This window comes from Syngnathus acus, chromosome 16 (genome assembly GCF_901709675.1).
Source record: "Syngnathus acus chromosome 16, fSynAcu1.2, whole genome shotgun sequence".
Taxonomy (NCBI): domain Eukaryota; kingdom Metazoa; phylum Chordata; class Actinopteri; order Syngnathiformes; family Syngnathidae; genus Syngnathus; species Syngnathus acus.
In genome coordinates this window covers 1,673,405-1,687,423 of record NC_051101.1, presented here as the reverse complement: position 1 = coordinate 1,687,423, position 14,019 = coordinate 1,673,405, and the positions used below count along the sequence as shown (strand labels likewise).

At 44.6% G+C, this 14,019-nt stretch overlaps 2 protein-coding genes across 3 annotated transcripts; one reads left to right on the top strand and one right to left on the bottom strand.

Moving 5' to 3' along the window:
• Positions 1-5,079: 5,079 nt before the first annotated feature.
• Positions 5,080-8,552, top strand: cxcr3.1 (chemokine (C-X-C motif) receptor 3, tandem duplicate 1). Its single transcript, XM_037273361.1, has 3 exons — positions 5,080-5,187; positions 7,027-7,431; positions 7,621-8,552. Exons 1-3 carry the CDS (start codon positions 5,167-5,169, stop codon positions 8,323-8,325), a joined length of 1,131 nt encoding a protein of 376 aa, XP_037129256.1. The 5' UTR covers positions 5,080-5,166; the 3' UTR covers positions 8,326-8,552.
• A 571-nt stretch (positions 8,553-9,123) lies between these two features.
• Positions 9,124-13,774, bottom strand: cxcr3.3 (chemokine (C-X-C motif) receptor 3, tandem duplicate 3). Of its 2 annotated transcripts, none has more exons than XM_037273368.1 (3): positions 13,378-13,774; positions 12,047-12,407; positions 9,124-11,358 (listed from the first exon to the last, which is right to left on the bottom strand). In XM_037273368.1, the coding sequence occupies exons 2-3, from the start codon at positions 12,392-12,394 to the stop codon at positions 10,639-10,641; spliced, it is 1,068 nt and encodes a 355-aa protein (XP_037129263.1). In that variant the 5' UTR covers positions 12,395-12,407; positions 13,378-13,774; the 3' UTR covers positions 9,124-10,638. The 2 variants fall into 2 exon arrangements, with proteins under 2 accessions (XP_037129263.1, XP_037129264.1); XM_037273369.1 differs by having other exon boundaries at positions 12,047-12,404.
• Between the last annotated feature and the right edge of the window lie 245 nt (positions 13,775-14,019).

The following is a 14,019-nucleotide window of genomic DNA, read 5'->3' as shown; positions in this document are numbered from 1 at the left end:
CTTTGGAGATAAAACCAGTAGAGGTGCCAGAGGGAGAGCGGCAGGACGAAAACAACCAAGAACCCGGCCAAAGGTGATCGCCAAGGCCGAAAGACGGGATGGAAAACATCAGCCCCCACACACACCGAATCGCCCATAATCAGCACCCAACCCCACGGAACCAGCTCTCACCGAACCAGCACCCACTCCCATAGAATCAAACTCTCCTGCGAACTTGCCACACCCCCTGACTCATCACCCATCAAACTCGGCCCACACTGGCATGTGCAACTGAATATAAGCTGACCAAAGAATCTTGAACGTTGCCTTTTCTGAATGGAGACTTTCTGCTCTTGAGCATGGTCGCACGAAAGGCCCAGCGCTGTATTGTATTTTTCCTGAAAACAGAGCATACTTAACAAGAATTGGGATTGAACTCAACCAAGTCTATTTTTGTTTCGGTGTTTTAGCCTTTTCCTAAAACTGAAATTGGATAACAGGTGATTGGCTGTGGCTTTTGCCGTGAGGCGCAGATAGCGCGCTTCCCAAATTGTGGATCAAATCCAACAACCTCCTTGTTGTGTATAGCTGTGGATACAAATTCCTCAAAAATTGTTATTGCAGGGCATAGTTAAGTCCACTTGAATCATGTTGGATTTTGTCCACAATTTAGGGAGCGCTATCTGCGCCTCACGGCAAAAGCCATTGCCAATCACCTGTTATCCAATTTACTCACTGCGTGCTCGTTTAATTTCTTCAGATTTAGGAAAATGCAAAGACACTGAAGCAGAAATTAGACTTACACAGGTTGGTTGAGTTCAATCACTTTTCTTGTTAAGAAAGCTCTGTTTTCAGGAAAGTACAATACAGCGCTGGGCCCTTCAAGAGCAGAAAGTCTCCATTCCGAAAAGGCAACGTTCAAGGTTCTTTGGTCAGCTTATATTCAGTTGCGCAGGCCGGTGTGGGGCGAGTTTGATGGGTGATGAGTCGTTGGGGTGGGGCGAGTTCGCAGTAGAGTTTGATTCCATGGGAGTGGGTGCTGGTTATGGACGATTCGGTGTGTGTGTGGGGGCTGCCGTCTTCCATCCTGTCTTTCGGCCTTGGTGATCATCTTTGGCCGAGTCCTTGGCTGTCTCCCTCTGGCACCAGCTGGTTTTATCTCCAAGTTACCTTCCTGTAAACATTCTGCTCCATTCTTACACTGTCGCACCTCATCCATTCGTCATTCTTTCAATTTTGTCATTTTGTACGGAATTATGTGAGCTTTTGGCTGTGACATCATCAATTTATTAATGTTCCCTGACGATGCAAAGTTTGTTCTTTTGATACTCCATGTCTTTGCTTACATCATTACATTCTTAGTTTAATCATGCTTCCAACCGTATCTCTTCTTTGTTAAGCAAAATATTTCCCTCTGTGCAGAGCGTTCAGTAGTAATCGAAAAGCTGGCGTCTCACATTTAGGCGACATATGACGTTTAGTCAAAACACAAGATATAATCAAGTACTGAACGGTCAAGACGACTCTGGCCGTGTCCATGATTTAGAGAAAAAACATCAGGCATGAATTACACAGTTCCTTAAGGGTCATTAAGCTATTCAGGCAATATATCAAAAAACATTTATTTCACAGTGCTCAGAAATATATATCAGATCATAAAGTTATAAAAACCTTTGTCATTACCACCTATTAAAAATGTCTAGTTATGTCTTCTTTATTGATTTGGTGTGTAGGTATAATTATATGCTTAAAATATTTCTTTTATTGATTTAATATGTGAATATACTTTTCTGCTTATGTACTTTATTTAATGAAGTTCGAGCATATCTGTTTTTGTAGCTAGGCAGGACTTTTTGTATTTCGACCCCATTCCTTCAATCACATTTGATTCTTTGACTTTGTAGTTCAAAGCCACTGTTGCGGTGGGCAACAACACAAAAAGTTTCAAGTTGCTCTCAGGTTTGGTGCGGTTCAATAACAAAAGCGAAGCTGCAAACGTGTGAGAAAAACAGGAACAGGTCTCAAAAAGACGACGGGGAGAAAAGAACGCTCGCTCGCAGGTGTCAGGTCTATGCAAACAACAACCAATAAAAGCCTGACTGCAGAGGATGTGATTCTATTCAATTCAGATTTATTGAGAACATGCGAGCTCTGCACAGGAAAACCCCAATCATGATCCAGACCTCACAGCTACGAGGGTGTCAATCCCAAGGAATCAGCTTGTTGAAATCTGACAAAATGGCAGCCAATAAAGTGCCCTAATGCTCCTTCAACAGACTCAAACAACTGTGAACCAAAACAACTTTCATCAAGTGCAGCCACGCATGTCTTTGTAAATTGATAACTTTCAAACCAAGTCTCTCAGAATGCCTAATGTGACGCGGCAGTTATGTACGTTCATTGCAATAGAAAGAAAATCAAGACTCGTGTCAGGAATCGGGCAGTACAGCCAAATGCAGAGTGACACAGATTTAATTAATAAGGGGAAAGGGGAAGTGGAACGCTGGACTCGTGATCTGGCTGGCGTGGCTGTGCAGAAGAGCGCAGGCGGCGATCGGAGCGTGGTCAAGGACGAGCAAGTAGTCGGGGCAGGCGGCGATCGGAAGCGTGGTCGGTCAGTTTACAGAAACGGTTGGCAACAGCGACCGTTCAGGGCACAGAGCGCAGTGGTGTCTCGGGTAGGGTAAGCAGACAAACTGACAAAGGAGTGACCAGATGACAGGGTTTAAATAGAGAGGCTGTCAGGTGTGGGTGATTCAGCTGATTGGGGCGTGGCCGAGTGGCAGGTGACGCAGGAACGTGACAACTCGAGTACAGGACTGTCTCAGAGAATTAGAATATTGTGATAAAGTTCTTTATTTTCTATAATGCAATTAGAAAACCAAAATTGTCATACATTCTGGATTCATTACAAATCAACTGAAATATTGCAAGCCTTTTATTATTTCAATATTGCATACAGCTTAAGAAAACTCAAATATCCTATCTCAAAATATTAGAATATCATGAAAAAGAATACTAGTAGGGTATTCAACTAATTACTTGAATCGTCTAATTAACTCGAAACACCTGCAAGGGTTTCCTGAGCCTTGAAAAACACTCAGCTTGGTTCAGTAAACTAAATCACAAGTATGGGGAAGACTGCTGATCTGACTGCTGTCCAGAGGACCATCGTTGACACCCTCCATCAGGAGGGTAAGACACAAAAAGAAATTTCTCAAAGAGCAAGCGGTTCACAGAGTGCAGTTTCAAAGCACATCCACAAAAAGTCTGTTGGAAGGGGGAAATGTGGCAGGAAACGCTGCACAATCAAGAGAGATGACCGCAGCCTGAAAACAGCATTGAGATTCAAAGATTCAAAGCGTTTATTGTCATGTGTATAAAAGGAAAGCACTTTTACTTTACTGTCCAATGAAATTCTTTCGCTGCCCGTTAAAATGCCAGACAAGGTAAGGAAGATTAAAAGAAGATTAAAAAAAGTAAAAACACAAAATGTAAAAACCACAATACATACACAATATATACAACTGCTAGGGTGAGGGATGTGCAATATAGGCGAGTGCAAAAATGGCATTGTGCAACAGTTGTGAGAGTTATAGTGAATGTACTGTTAAACAGGGGAGAATGCAGCGCAAAACAAAATAAGTGTAAACAATGTACAGTATAAAGTGCAGATCAGTGAGTGAGGTAGTGATCTGGTCAGCTGTTTAAGAGTCGAATGGCCGTGGGGAAGAAAGAGTTCTTGAAACGGGAGGTTTTACATTTTACACTTCCGTACCTCCGGCCTGAGGGGAGAAGTGTGAACAGTCCATGTTGGGGGGGGGGTCTTTAAGGATGGAGGCCGCTCTCCTGTGGACTCTACGGTGGTGGATACTCTGCAGGGAGGGCAGCGGAGTCCGGGTGATTTTCTCTGCCGTCCTCACCACTCTGCAGTCTCATTGTGAAGAAGAGTCTCTTCCAGAATTTGGGGGAGCTTCAAAGACAGTGGACTGAAGCTGGAGTCCAGGTATCAAAAGCCACTGTTCACAGACTTGTCCGGGAAATGGGCTACAATAGCCTTATTCCCATGGTCAAGCCACTTCTGAACTCAAGACAACGGAAGAAGCGTCTGACTTTGGCTATGGAAAAGAAGCACTGGACAGTTCCAGAGTGGTCCAAAGTCCTCTTTTCAGATTTGGAAGTCAAGGCGCCAGAGTCCGGAGAAAGGCTGGAGAGGAGCAAAATCCAAGTTGCTTGAATTCCAGTGTGAAGTTCCCACAGTCAGCGATGGTTTGGGGAGCCATGTCAGCTGCTGGTGTTGGTCCACTGTGTTTCATCAAGTCCAAAGTAAATTCAGATTTTAGAGCACTACATGCTTCCGTCTGCTGAAAAGCTCTATGGAGATGATGATTTCATTTTCCAGCATGATCTGGCACCTGCCCACAGTGCCAAAACCACCAGTAAATGGTGTACTGACCATGGCATTACTGTCCTCGATTGGCCTGCCAATTCCCCTGACCTGAACCCCATAGAGAATTTGTGGGGTATTGTGAAGAAGAAGCTGAAAGACACCAGACCCAACAATGCAAATGAGCTAAAGGTCGCTATTGAAGCATCCTGGGCATCCATAACACCTCAGCAATGCCACAGGCTGATTTCCTCCATGCCACGCCGCATTGATGCAGTAATCCGTGCAAAAGGATTCCCAACCAAGTACTGAGTGCATCAACGGACATTTTCAAATGTTTGATTTTTGTTTTGCTGTTACAAATCTTTTTTTTTTTTACTTGGTCTGAGGAAATATTCTAATATTTTGAGATAGGATATTTGAGTTTTCTTAAGCTGTAAACCATAATCAGCAATATTAAAATAATAATAAAAGGCTTGCAATATTTCAGTTAATTTGTAATGAATCCAGAATGTATGACATTTTTGTTTTTTTAATTGCATCACAGAAAATAAAGAACTTTATCACAATATTCTAATTTTCTGAGACAGTCCTGTATATTGTGCAGCCTTCAAGTTCCTTCATTTTGCTGCAATTTCATTTGCATCCCCCTTTCAGCACTCGGGACTCGGCGCACCTGCTTTTGCCATGTGGTTTTCACAGGTTTTGTTTTTTGTTCAAATAACCACTTGACTTCCTCTCTTTTAGAGACACGCTCTTTAGCCAGCTAATTGTGAGTCTTCGGCACAGTGTTAGCAACCATGCCACATGATTTAAGCCTGGTAAGTTTGTATTATTATTATTATTATTGTGTCCCAAATTGCGAAAAAAAAACTGCAACGTACTCTAATATTCTTGTTATATTAGGATGATTATTTTGAGTCATGCATGTATTTGATTTATACATTTTACAATATCTCATGTTAATATTTAGAGAGCACCTTGCTTTTGTGTCGATTTCAATTATAACAGGTTTGTTGTCAATGTCAGTGCTTCCTTTGGGGAGAAAAAAAAAAGGTCAGTTCAACTGCTTGTCAACAAAGTCAGATCATTCGCAAAAAAGAAAAATGGTAGCAATACTATAGAAGTGGTTTTATAAAGGTCATAAATGTGGTGGGACAACGATACAGGCCCTAGACCAGGGGTGCCCAATACGTCGATCGCGATCGACCGGTCGATCGCCAAGCCACTATTGGTCGATCGCGTGATATTAAAATGTTTTTTTGTTTTTTTACGCACTTGACGCGTGTACAAACAACGGCGCTAACAACACAACACAAACACGCTAGCTCGCGAGTTCCCTCCAATTGTCAGAACCCTGTTTTTTCTCTTAAACTTAAGAAAGGGTATAAAAATGAGAGGGGCAGCTGGCCATAGTAAGAAGTATCACTTTCATAGGGAATGGGAGTAGTACTTTTTTTTCACGATGACATATATATATATATATATATAATTATTTTTTTTAGTGGGTAGATCTTTGTGACTTGGTCATTTCAAAAGTAGCTCGTGAGCTGAAAAAGTTTGGGCACCCCTGCCCTAGACCAATGGTTCCAGAGGCGTAGCCAGGAATTTTTCCAGTAGGGGCGCACGCCCACAGGAAAAAAAATCGAACATCACCCACGCCGTTCGCTGATCGCTAAAACAACATCCGGGTCCGGGAGGCAAACGGTGAATGGATAACATCGCGCACATAGAATAGCGCAAGCACATTCGCGCAAGACCGAAAGAAAAAAACGGCATGAAAATGAAGAATCGAAAAAGCTCGATTTTTTTCAACCGCTCGCCCCGGCTCGCCCCGGCTTGGCTACGCCTCTGAATGGTTCTTAACCTTGTTGGAGGTACCGAACCCCACCATTTTCATAAGCGCATTAATCGAACCCCTCGTTAATGAAAAAATATATTTTTTTAAATTCTAGGCAAATGTTTTCTACTGCTGCACAAAATGAGCCGTGCATGAACATCACCTTGTTCAAAGAACAAAACCAACACAATGCATGAACTCACAACAAATTACAAACTGGCAAATCAGAATTTACACAATACAACAGGTTTGTTTGGACCTCCTCAGTGGAGGACCAACGCAATGAATGTCGTGTTTTGATGGACAATGTCGGAGAGGTTTGGACTCTCGCGGTTGTCGTGTTGGCTGCTTTCATCATTTGCCTCTCTCTGGTTTTGTGTTATTTGAAATGAGACATGAAACATGATGGGAGTAGTGATTAGCATGTCTGACTCATAGCTCATAGAGTTTTGGGATTGGAATGTTGGCTGGCTTCTCTCCAGGTACCAGAAAATGATACTTGAGTGAAAGTACAAGTGACTTGATAGAAAATAACCCAGAGTGAAAAAATAAAAAAGGTGTGTGTGTGTGTGTGTGGGGGGGGGAAGTATACCGGATGGGTGTCACGTTACCCGTAGTTTTGGTCCCCACCTGCTGGTGGGATTTTGAGTGAGCAGCAGAGTCAGCAGCGGGCGCTTTCATCTTGTCAGAGCTGCTCCAACAGATACAGTTAACGGACGATCTGAGGGGCGTGACTGACCAACAGATTGAAAGACAGAATTACGGCCGGCTAGATGAATGGCAAGTGAAGCACAATATCTAAACAATCAGTCTTTTTCAGAGTTCTCTTCTGGAACGCGGCCAATCGCTTACCTTCGAGGGGAACTCGTCGCTCTTGGACATCTTGCTGGACGGATATGAGTGGGACGGCAACGAGTCGTACGACAGTGCCAAGTCCTTCAACAGCGTGTGCGACCCCAACGAGGGCGGTCGGTTCAAGGCGGTCTTCAACACGGTCCTGTACTCGCTAGCCTTCGTGGTGGGCATTCTGGGCAACGGGTTGCTTGTGGGAATTCTGACGCGGAGCAGAAAGACACGCAGCGTGACGGACACCTTCATTCTGCACCTGGCTGTGGCTGACGTCCTGCAGTTGTTCACGCTGCCCCTGTGGGCGGTACAGGACGGCCAAAGTTTGGGCTGGACCTTTGGCACGCCTCTATGCAAGATCACCGGGGCTGTTTTCACGGTAAGACAACACGTAGCGTCGCCGGCAGTTGAGGGTTGCGAGTGAATGATTGACAAAAATATAGATGGCTTGGGAAATAGCTCGATGGAGTGACGGATTATTTAATAGCTGGACAGGGAAAGGCAGATCAAGACACAAAGATACAACTCCATCAGTAACAAAGCTCAAGTGTCACCTTTGCGTCCTCAGATCAACTGCCACTGTGGGATCTTCCTTCTGGCATGCATCAGCCTGGACCGCTACCTGTCCATTGTGCACGCCACCCAGATGTACTCCCGCCGCAAACCGTGGATCGTCCAGTCCAGCTGCCTGGCCGTCTGGCTCCTCTCGCTTCTGCTCTCCGTGCCCGACTTGATCTTCCTGGAGGCGTTAAACGACTCAAGGCGAAAGAAAAGCCAGTGCGTGCGCAACTTGACTCAGTGGACACTGGGCTTGCGCCTCCTGGCCCACATCGTCGGCTTCCTGCTACCGTCGCTGGTTCTGGTCTTCTGCTATGCCAGCATCCTGCGCCGGCTGCGTTGCGGCACGGGCGGCCTCCAGAAGCAGAAGGCCTTTCGGGTCATCGTCGCCGCCGTGGCGCTCTTCTTCCTCTGCTGGACGCCATACAACGTTGCCGTCATGGTGCAAACGGCTTTTTTGGACAACAACGGCACCAGCTGTGCATTCAGAACCTCTGTCCAGATGGCCGTTGACATCACCCCGATTATCGGCAACCTCCACTGCAGTCTCAACCCTGTCCTGTACGCCTTTGTGGGGGTCAAGTTCCGTCGTCAGCTCCTGGACCTCCTCGGACTGCTCAGCTCTAAGACATCAACCAAATTCCAGTCGGTGGGTGGCAGAAGAACCTCTGTTTGGTCTGAGTCTGCCGAAACCTCAGACTCCCTGGCGATCTGAAACGCTCGTCTACATCAGAACCAACGTCCCCACCATAATCTGAAAATTGTTTCTTTAAGCTTTGGGCCTTGAGATTTTGGAGCAGCTCCTTTTGTGCGCATAAGTTTTCTTCTCATATCGCTTAGCTTTTTTGCTGATTTAAAGTTCCACCACATTTATAGCACAAAAGGCAGCTGTATGACACTGTGCCATTAAATGTATGTGAATAAACTTTTTTTCCCCACCCATGTGCATTCATCAGCTGATGATGAATTCTTGAATCTTGAATGACAATGCTATTCCTTCAATAACAGAATTGAATAGCACAATCTTACTCAGAGAAAAGCCGTGGTCCATCCAGTATTTATGGGAAGGGACAGAGGGGCCACAAACAGTAAACATTTGAAAGTACTGTGTTATAGTTGCCGCCCCACAAAATGTTTTTTAAATTCCCTGTAGTTGCCACAAGATGGCAGAAAAGTACTACTTTGATATCAGACCTTTGGCCTGGGCGCTCCTCCTCGCTTGGCTTTAAAACACAACATTCAACATGATTTATCATAACAGGTATTTTTTATACTGTAACTGAGCTCAATTTAATTTGAATTTATTTAAATTAATGAGCGAAATTTAATTTAAATTAATGTAATAAATTCGAATTAAATAAGTAAATTTAAATTATTTTTACTTTTGTATGCTTCAGTCTGCAATTTTATGGTATATTGAATCAAGATGTTTTTTACACAAACATATCAAGTATTTCTACTTAAGTACAAGGTCTGAGTACTTCAATAAAATACAAAAAACAAAGTTTCAAAGTTGTTCCAATACTGCATGCAGACTCTTAATGACTTGATGGCAGGAAAGCACACCTTTAAAAAAAGCCTTGAGCGATTGTGACAGGAATTGAACGAGGGAAAAATAAAAGCAGCTTTGCACTCTTGTGCAATGTACGGTTAATGCAAGAAAGAAAAAAAATCAGTTGATAAGGAGAAGAGTGCAGGCATGCAAACTTCACCCAACTATGCACATCTGTGATCAATCTGACAAGACTCTGTGGTAATGGCTTGAGCACGGCCTTCTCTTGATACTTTCTTAGAACATTTTGAATTGAGAGAAAACAAAACAACATTTGACGAAGACCGCCCACGGGAGGCTTTGTCAACACAGAAAAAGGCTCCTCCGCCCTGTTTGTCATTCACGAACGTTGTCATTGCATTGACTCGACCTCAACTTACAAATCAGGTTGGTCAGGTTGGCCGCGCGAGAGCGAGACAAACCCTCCAAAACAGACAGCGAGAGCTTTTAATAGCCTCGGAGACACAAGCCATGAATCAGCCCGCCCACCCGCGTATCTGTGTCGACCTGCTGTCTTCCCTCCGCAAACTTGTTGTAACACTGAAAAATAAAAAAAGCACAGCAGGATTTGCGCAAAAGCAAATTCCTTTGTGTTCACGAGAACACGCAAGTTGCATTACGGCACTGCTGCTTTAAAGAGGCAAATCGTCTGATGACTTAGTTGTTATTGTCAACTTGATGAAGTGTGGTTTGATGTCCTTTAGCTGGATTGTTAACAAAGAAGTTGTCTAGTCTTTCCCATGAGATTGGTGTCTAGGCCCCCTTTTCCTCTGCCGTGGGGGTTTCCCGCCACAGCTCCACCTGAGGTCACGCTAACCTCTCCAGACCTCAGTGAACAAAAAATGAAAAGTAATTATTGCAAGCAGCACTTAGTTAACTTGTGTCTTCTAAACGGCAACTACGTGGTGAGCATACAGGTAAATTCTTTAAATGTAAATTCCTACAACACTGATAAGCACGGGAGCTTATCTTTCTAACATAGAATAACATTACGCTAGTAAAACTACTAGAAAGCCATAAAACAGTCACTCACTCGATTGGAGAGTCAAATTACCCGTCGCTGTGATTATAGCACAATATCATTCACAACTTTACTGGGACACTGTTGGATGACTTCTCGAGCACATTCCAAAGATTATTACAGTCTGGACTCCTCTGGTGATCCATGTTTCAGTATTTATGAATGTAAAACATATATAAATAAATGATGTCCTCCAGGACATAAAAAGTCAGCAGACCTTGTTTGCTTTTGAAGCACATGACACTGACTTTAAGCGCGCAGCAATTAATGTTAACGACCTATGTTGCAAGGATTGGAGTAAGTCACAAAAAAATAAATAAAACTTGGTCACATTGAAAACTTGTAACTTGGGGCCCTCAATAGTCAAGGTACAGCTGTAGTCAAGTTGGGTTTATCATAGGCCTCTGCTAGAAAGTCTTAAAATGGCTGATTTGTATTGAGTTACATGACATCTGCTACGCGGAAATTTTTGACTGCAATTGCTGCTCCACGCTGGTGATCCGGTTGAGCTGCTCCATCTCGGGACTCTGCTCGAGCGGGGCGTCATCACCTACGCCCAGCTCCCACACCGAACCCTTGGGTTCTGCTCGTTTGCAACTCAGCGTCGCCAGTGTCCACTTCCTGAACTCGCCGCTCAGGCCGAGGTAGAGCAGCGGCCGAAGGCAGGCGTGGACGCAGCCCAGCGCCGCCGTGGCTGCCAGCGAGATTTTCCGGGAGCCGTCCGGGGTCTTCTCACTGGCGAATGTGTCGACGATGAGCGCGACGTTGTACGGAATCCAGCAGATCGAGAAGACCCCGATCAGGATGAGGGTCACCGCCCTCTTGCGGAATGTATTGGCGGGGCGTCGGAGCCAGAGCGACACGCACGAGAAGCCGATGACGACGGCCGCCGCCGTGCTAAGCACGTGGTGGGAAAGGCGCGAGGACAGCTGCATGTTCGCCAGATAGAGGCTGAGGACGCACTGGGTCCTCTCCTCCTTCCAAGGATGCTGTTCCAACACCATGAAGAGCCACTCGGGGATGGTGAGGAGTAGGGAGACTAGCCACACCAACACGCAGCTTAGGTGAACCAACATGGGCTTCTTGTGGGAGTACAGCTGCTTGGCGTGGACCAGCCACAGGTAGCGGTCCACACAGATGATGGCCAGGAGAAAGATCCCGCAGAAGAAGTTGAGCTAGGGAGAGGAATACTAGGTCAGTTCATTCATTCACTTCCTTAGCTCAAACGGATTGATTGTATTTCCATGTGTTTCAATAGGAAACATTACCTTGGTTTGTGAATATTTTGCTTTGAGAACAGGTTCATGGAAAAATTTTTATTCTTAATCCAAAGTCCCACTTATGGTCTAATTTCAGCAAGAGCAATAGTAAATGAATCAATATTTGTTGGGCATGTTTAAAGCCCTCGGGGGGGGGGGATTGGGGGGATAGTCTGTCATCTTGAAAACACTTTCCCTTTCCTTTTGCCTTTTTTGTGCCCTTTCTTCAAAATGCCTGCACAACTTTCCTTTTCACTTAGAGCGCGTCTGCTCCACTCTATTCCTCATCTCATCAACCAACAGATTTGGCCAACATATGGCTCAAAATTCCAATGAAAATGGCTCATATTTTTGTGCCTATATGATGCCAATTAAAATCAAATCAATAAATCACAAGTTATTCACCACATACTTAGTACTTTTTTTCACTGAATACTTTTACTCATTTTATTTGGAGGACTACTTTTTACTTTTACTTGACTACTCATACTTTTAAGTTACAGTACTCTTACTTCCTGTCAATTATTGGCTACTCTAGCCACTTCTGGTGCTATTTTTCTTTTCCTTAAGTACACGAGTTGAATGTTTTGAAACTTGTCCAAACCTTAAAAATAACAGCGCTGATCCTGCAAAGGGCGAGCCCGACACACCATCCGCAAGCGTGCGTGGCCTGCGCTGCCCACAGGGGCAGCGTGAGCAGCAGCAGGATGTCGGCCACGCTCAGGTGAAGGATGAAGGTGTCCGACGTCCTCCACGCTCGCTTCTTCAGGGCCAGCGCCGCCAGCAGCAGCCCGTTCCCCAGCAGGCCCACGATCAGCACCGCCGAGTAGACCAGGGGAATCCATGTCGTCCTGCCCCCCCGGGACTCGGAATCGTCGTCTTGATACACGTAGTCGTCGTCGTAGTCGTAGGTGGCGTTGAGGCGGAACAATCCGTCTAGGTTGACGTCCATCTTGGTCCTGCTGCTGCGGAGACAACGGTGCCGTCTTCAGAAGGTGCTTAAAGTGGTTGATTGTCCACTTCCAAAGTCTTTTTAAAGAACTCAAGTCAAGGTCTCACATGGTAGGGTGTCACCCTATGATTCAAGAGTAGCATGGGTTCAAATCAGAAGTTCCCCGGTCACACGCAATCACACACTGAAAAAGTTGAGCTTCAGGAAACCCCCACCCTCCAACGTGAACTTACAGCAACTGAGAACTCTTCTGCTTTTTAATTCACACGCGGTAGATGCAAACGTCATTGGCGAGATGATATGGAAAAGTGTGAAAGTGACACGGAGTGAGATGACAGTAGAGATCTTTGAGTAAGTGTTGCTTTGTGTGCTGGACACAAAAGTAACCCTTTCCCCCCTACCTGCTTCCATAGTTTCAATAACATTATCAATAAGTCAAGTTTAGTGGAAATGTTGAAGTCACTGGTGCATGACACTTGACACACACACGTCACCTTATTTGTCATATTGTTAGACATGGTTTGTAATTTCAGTTGACTTCTACATAAACATTACTTACTTTTAAAACTGTATAAACTGTACTCACTCCTAACACTATGGACAACGTCTTTGTCATGACAACAGACTTATAATGGAGCGTTTTGTGTTTTGTCCCCTTCGGGCAAGGACGTCCTAACATAAGACAAATTTCCAATTAAAAAAACAAACAAACAAAAAACATGCTCAAAAGAAGACATTTTGATGGCACACAACTGATGTGTGACATTGCTGCAATGTTAATGTGCGGCTTGTATAACACTCTAAATTTACCGTACCCTCAAAATTACACAACACACACCCAAACGCTTATCGTTTAAACTGCCAGCAACAAAATTGAGTACACTAACAGGTGAAATCGGACCTAATACTCATTTTTTCGCTGTCCGATATTCAAACCAAAAACCTGAAAGTTGTAAGGAAAAAAGAATGACAATGGTGCTCACCTTTAACCAAGGATGACAGCTGCAAGATTCTACTCCTTGATGGTCCGAATAAAAAGCAGGAAAAAGCCCCCCACCAACGCACACACTCTCCGCAACGGTTTTTGGATGGTAGTGCGACTGGTCTGCAGAACGTCAAATCCGAGAGCAAAACGAAACCCTAAAGAGCCCCATTCTTCCAAAGGGGGCGACAGTTGAGAAACCCAAAACGCGCGGCGGAGACTGAAGGAACCAAAAGCAATACACGGGGAGCGAAAATTACAACACTGACACAGCCTGCTACAACAACGCGTTTCGGTAAAACGCGACAGGACTTAATGACTAATTAAATCGCTTGTCTGGATTTGTGCGAGTCAACAAATGTCATCTCAGAGCCCGCAACAGAACTAACCACCGCAAGCACCGCGAGGCATACGTGAGCGTCAAAATAAAATCACATTGCCGTTCAAAACAGAAAGAAGTTGCCTGATAACAAAATTACGACTTTTTTTCTTTTGTTAGAAAAGTATCACGTGTTATAGCTCTGAAAAACAAAATATTGCATCTCTATAATAAAGAATACGCACTGCTTAAGTTTTATTTTATAGACTACTATGGCGCGTTTCGAAACTTCCGGACACGGGAGGTTCGGACTTGACGCTTGTG

Excerpts from the sequence above, each read along its gene's own strand:
- cxcr3.1 (XM_037273361.1), top strand. The coding sequence starts at position 5,167 with ATGCCACATGATTTAAGCCTG. Across the intron at positions 5,188-7,026 it reads TGCCACATGATTTAAGCCTG|AGTTCTCTTCTGGAACGCGG; the intron begins GTAAGTTTGTAT and ends AGTCTTTTTCAG. Across the intron at positions 7,432-7,620 it reads TCACCGGGGCTGTTTTCACG|ATCAACTGCCACTGTGGGAT; the intron begins GTAAGACAACAC and ends TTGCGTCCTCAG.
- cxcr3.3 (XM_037273368.1), bottom strand. The coding sequence starts at position 12,394 with ATGGACGTCAACCTAGACGGATTGTTCCGCCTCAACGCCACCTACGAC. Across the intron at positions 11,359-12,046 it reads TCAGCGCTGTTATTTTTAAG|CTCAACTTCTTCTGCGGGAT; the intron begins GTTTGGACAAGT and ends TCCTCTCCCTAG.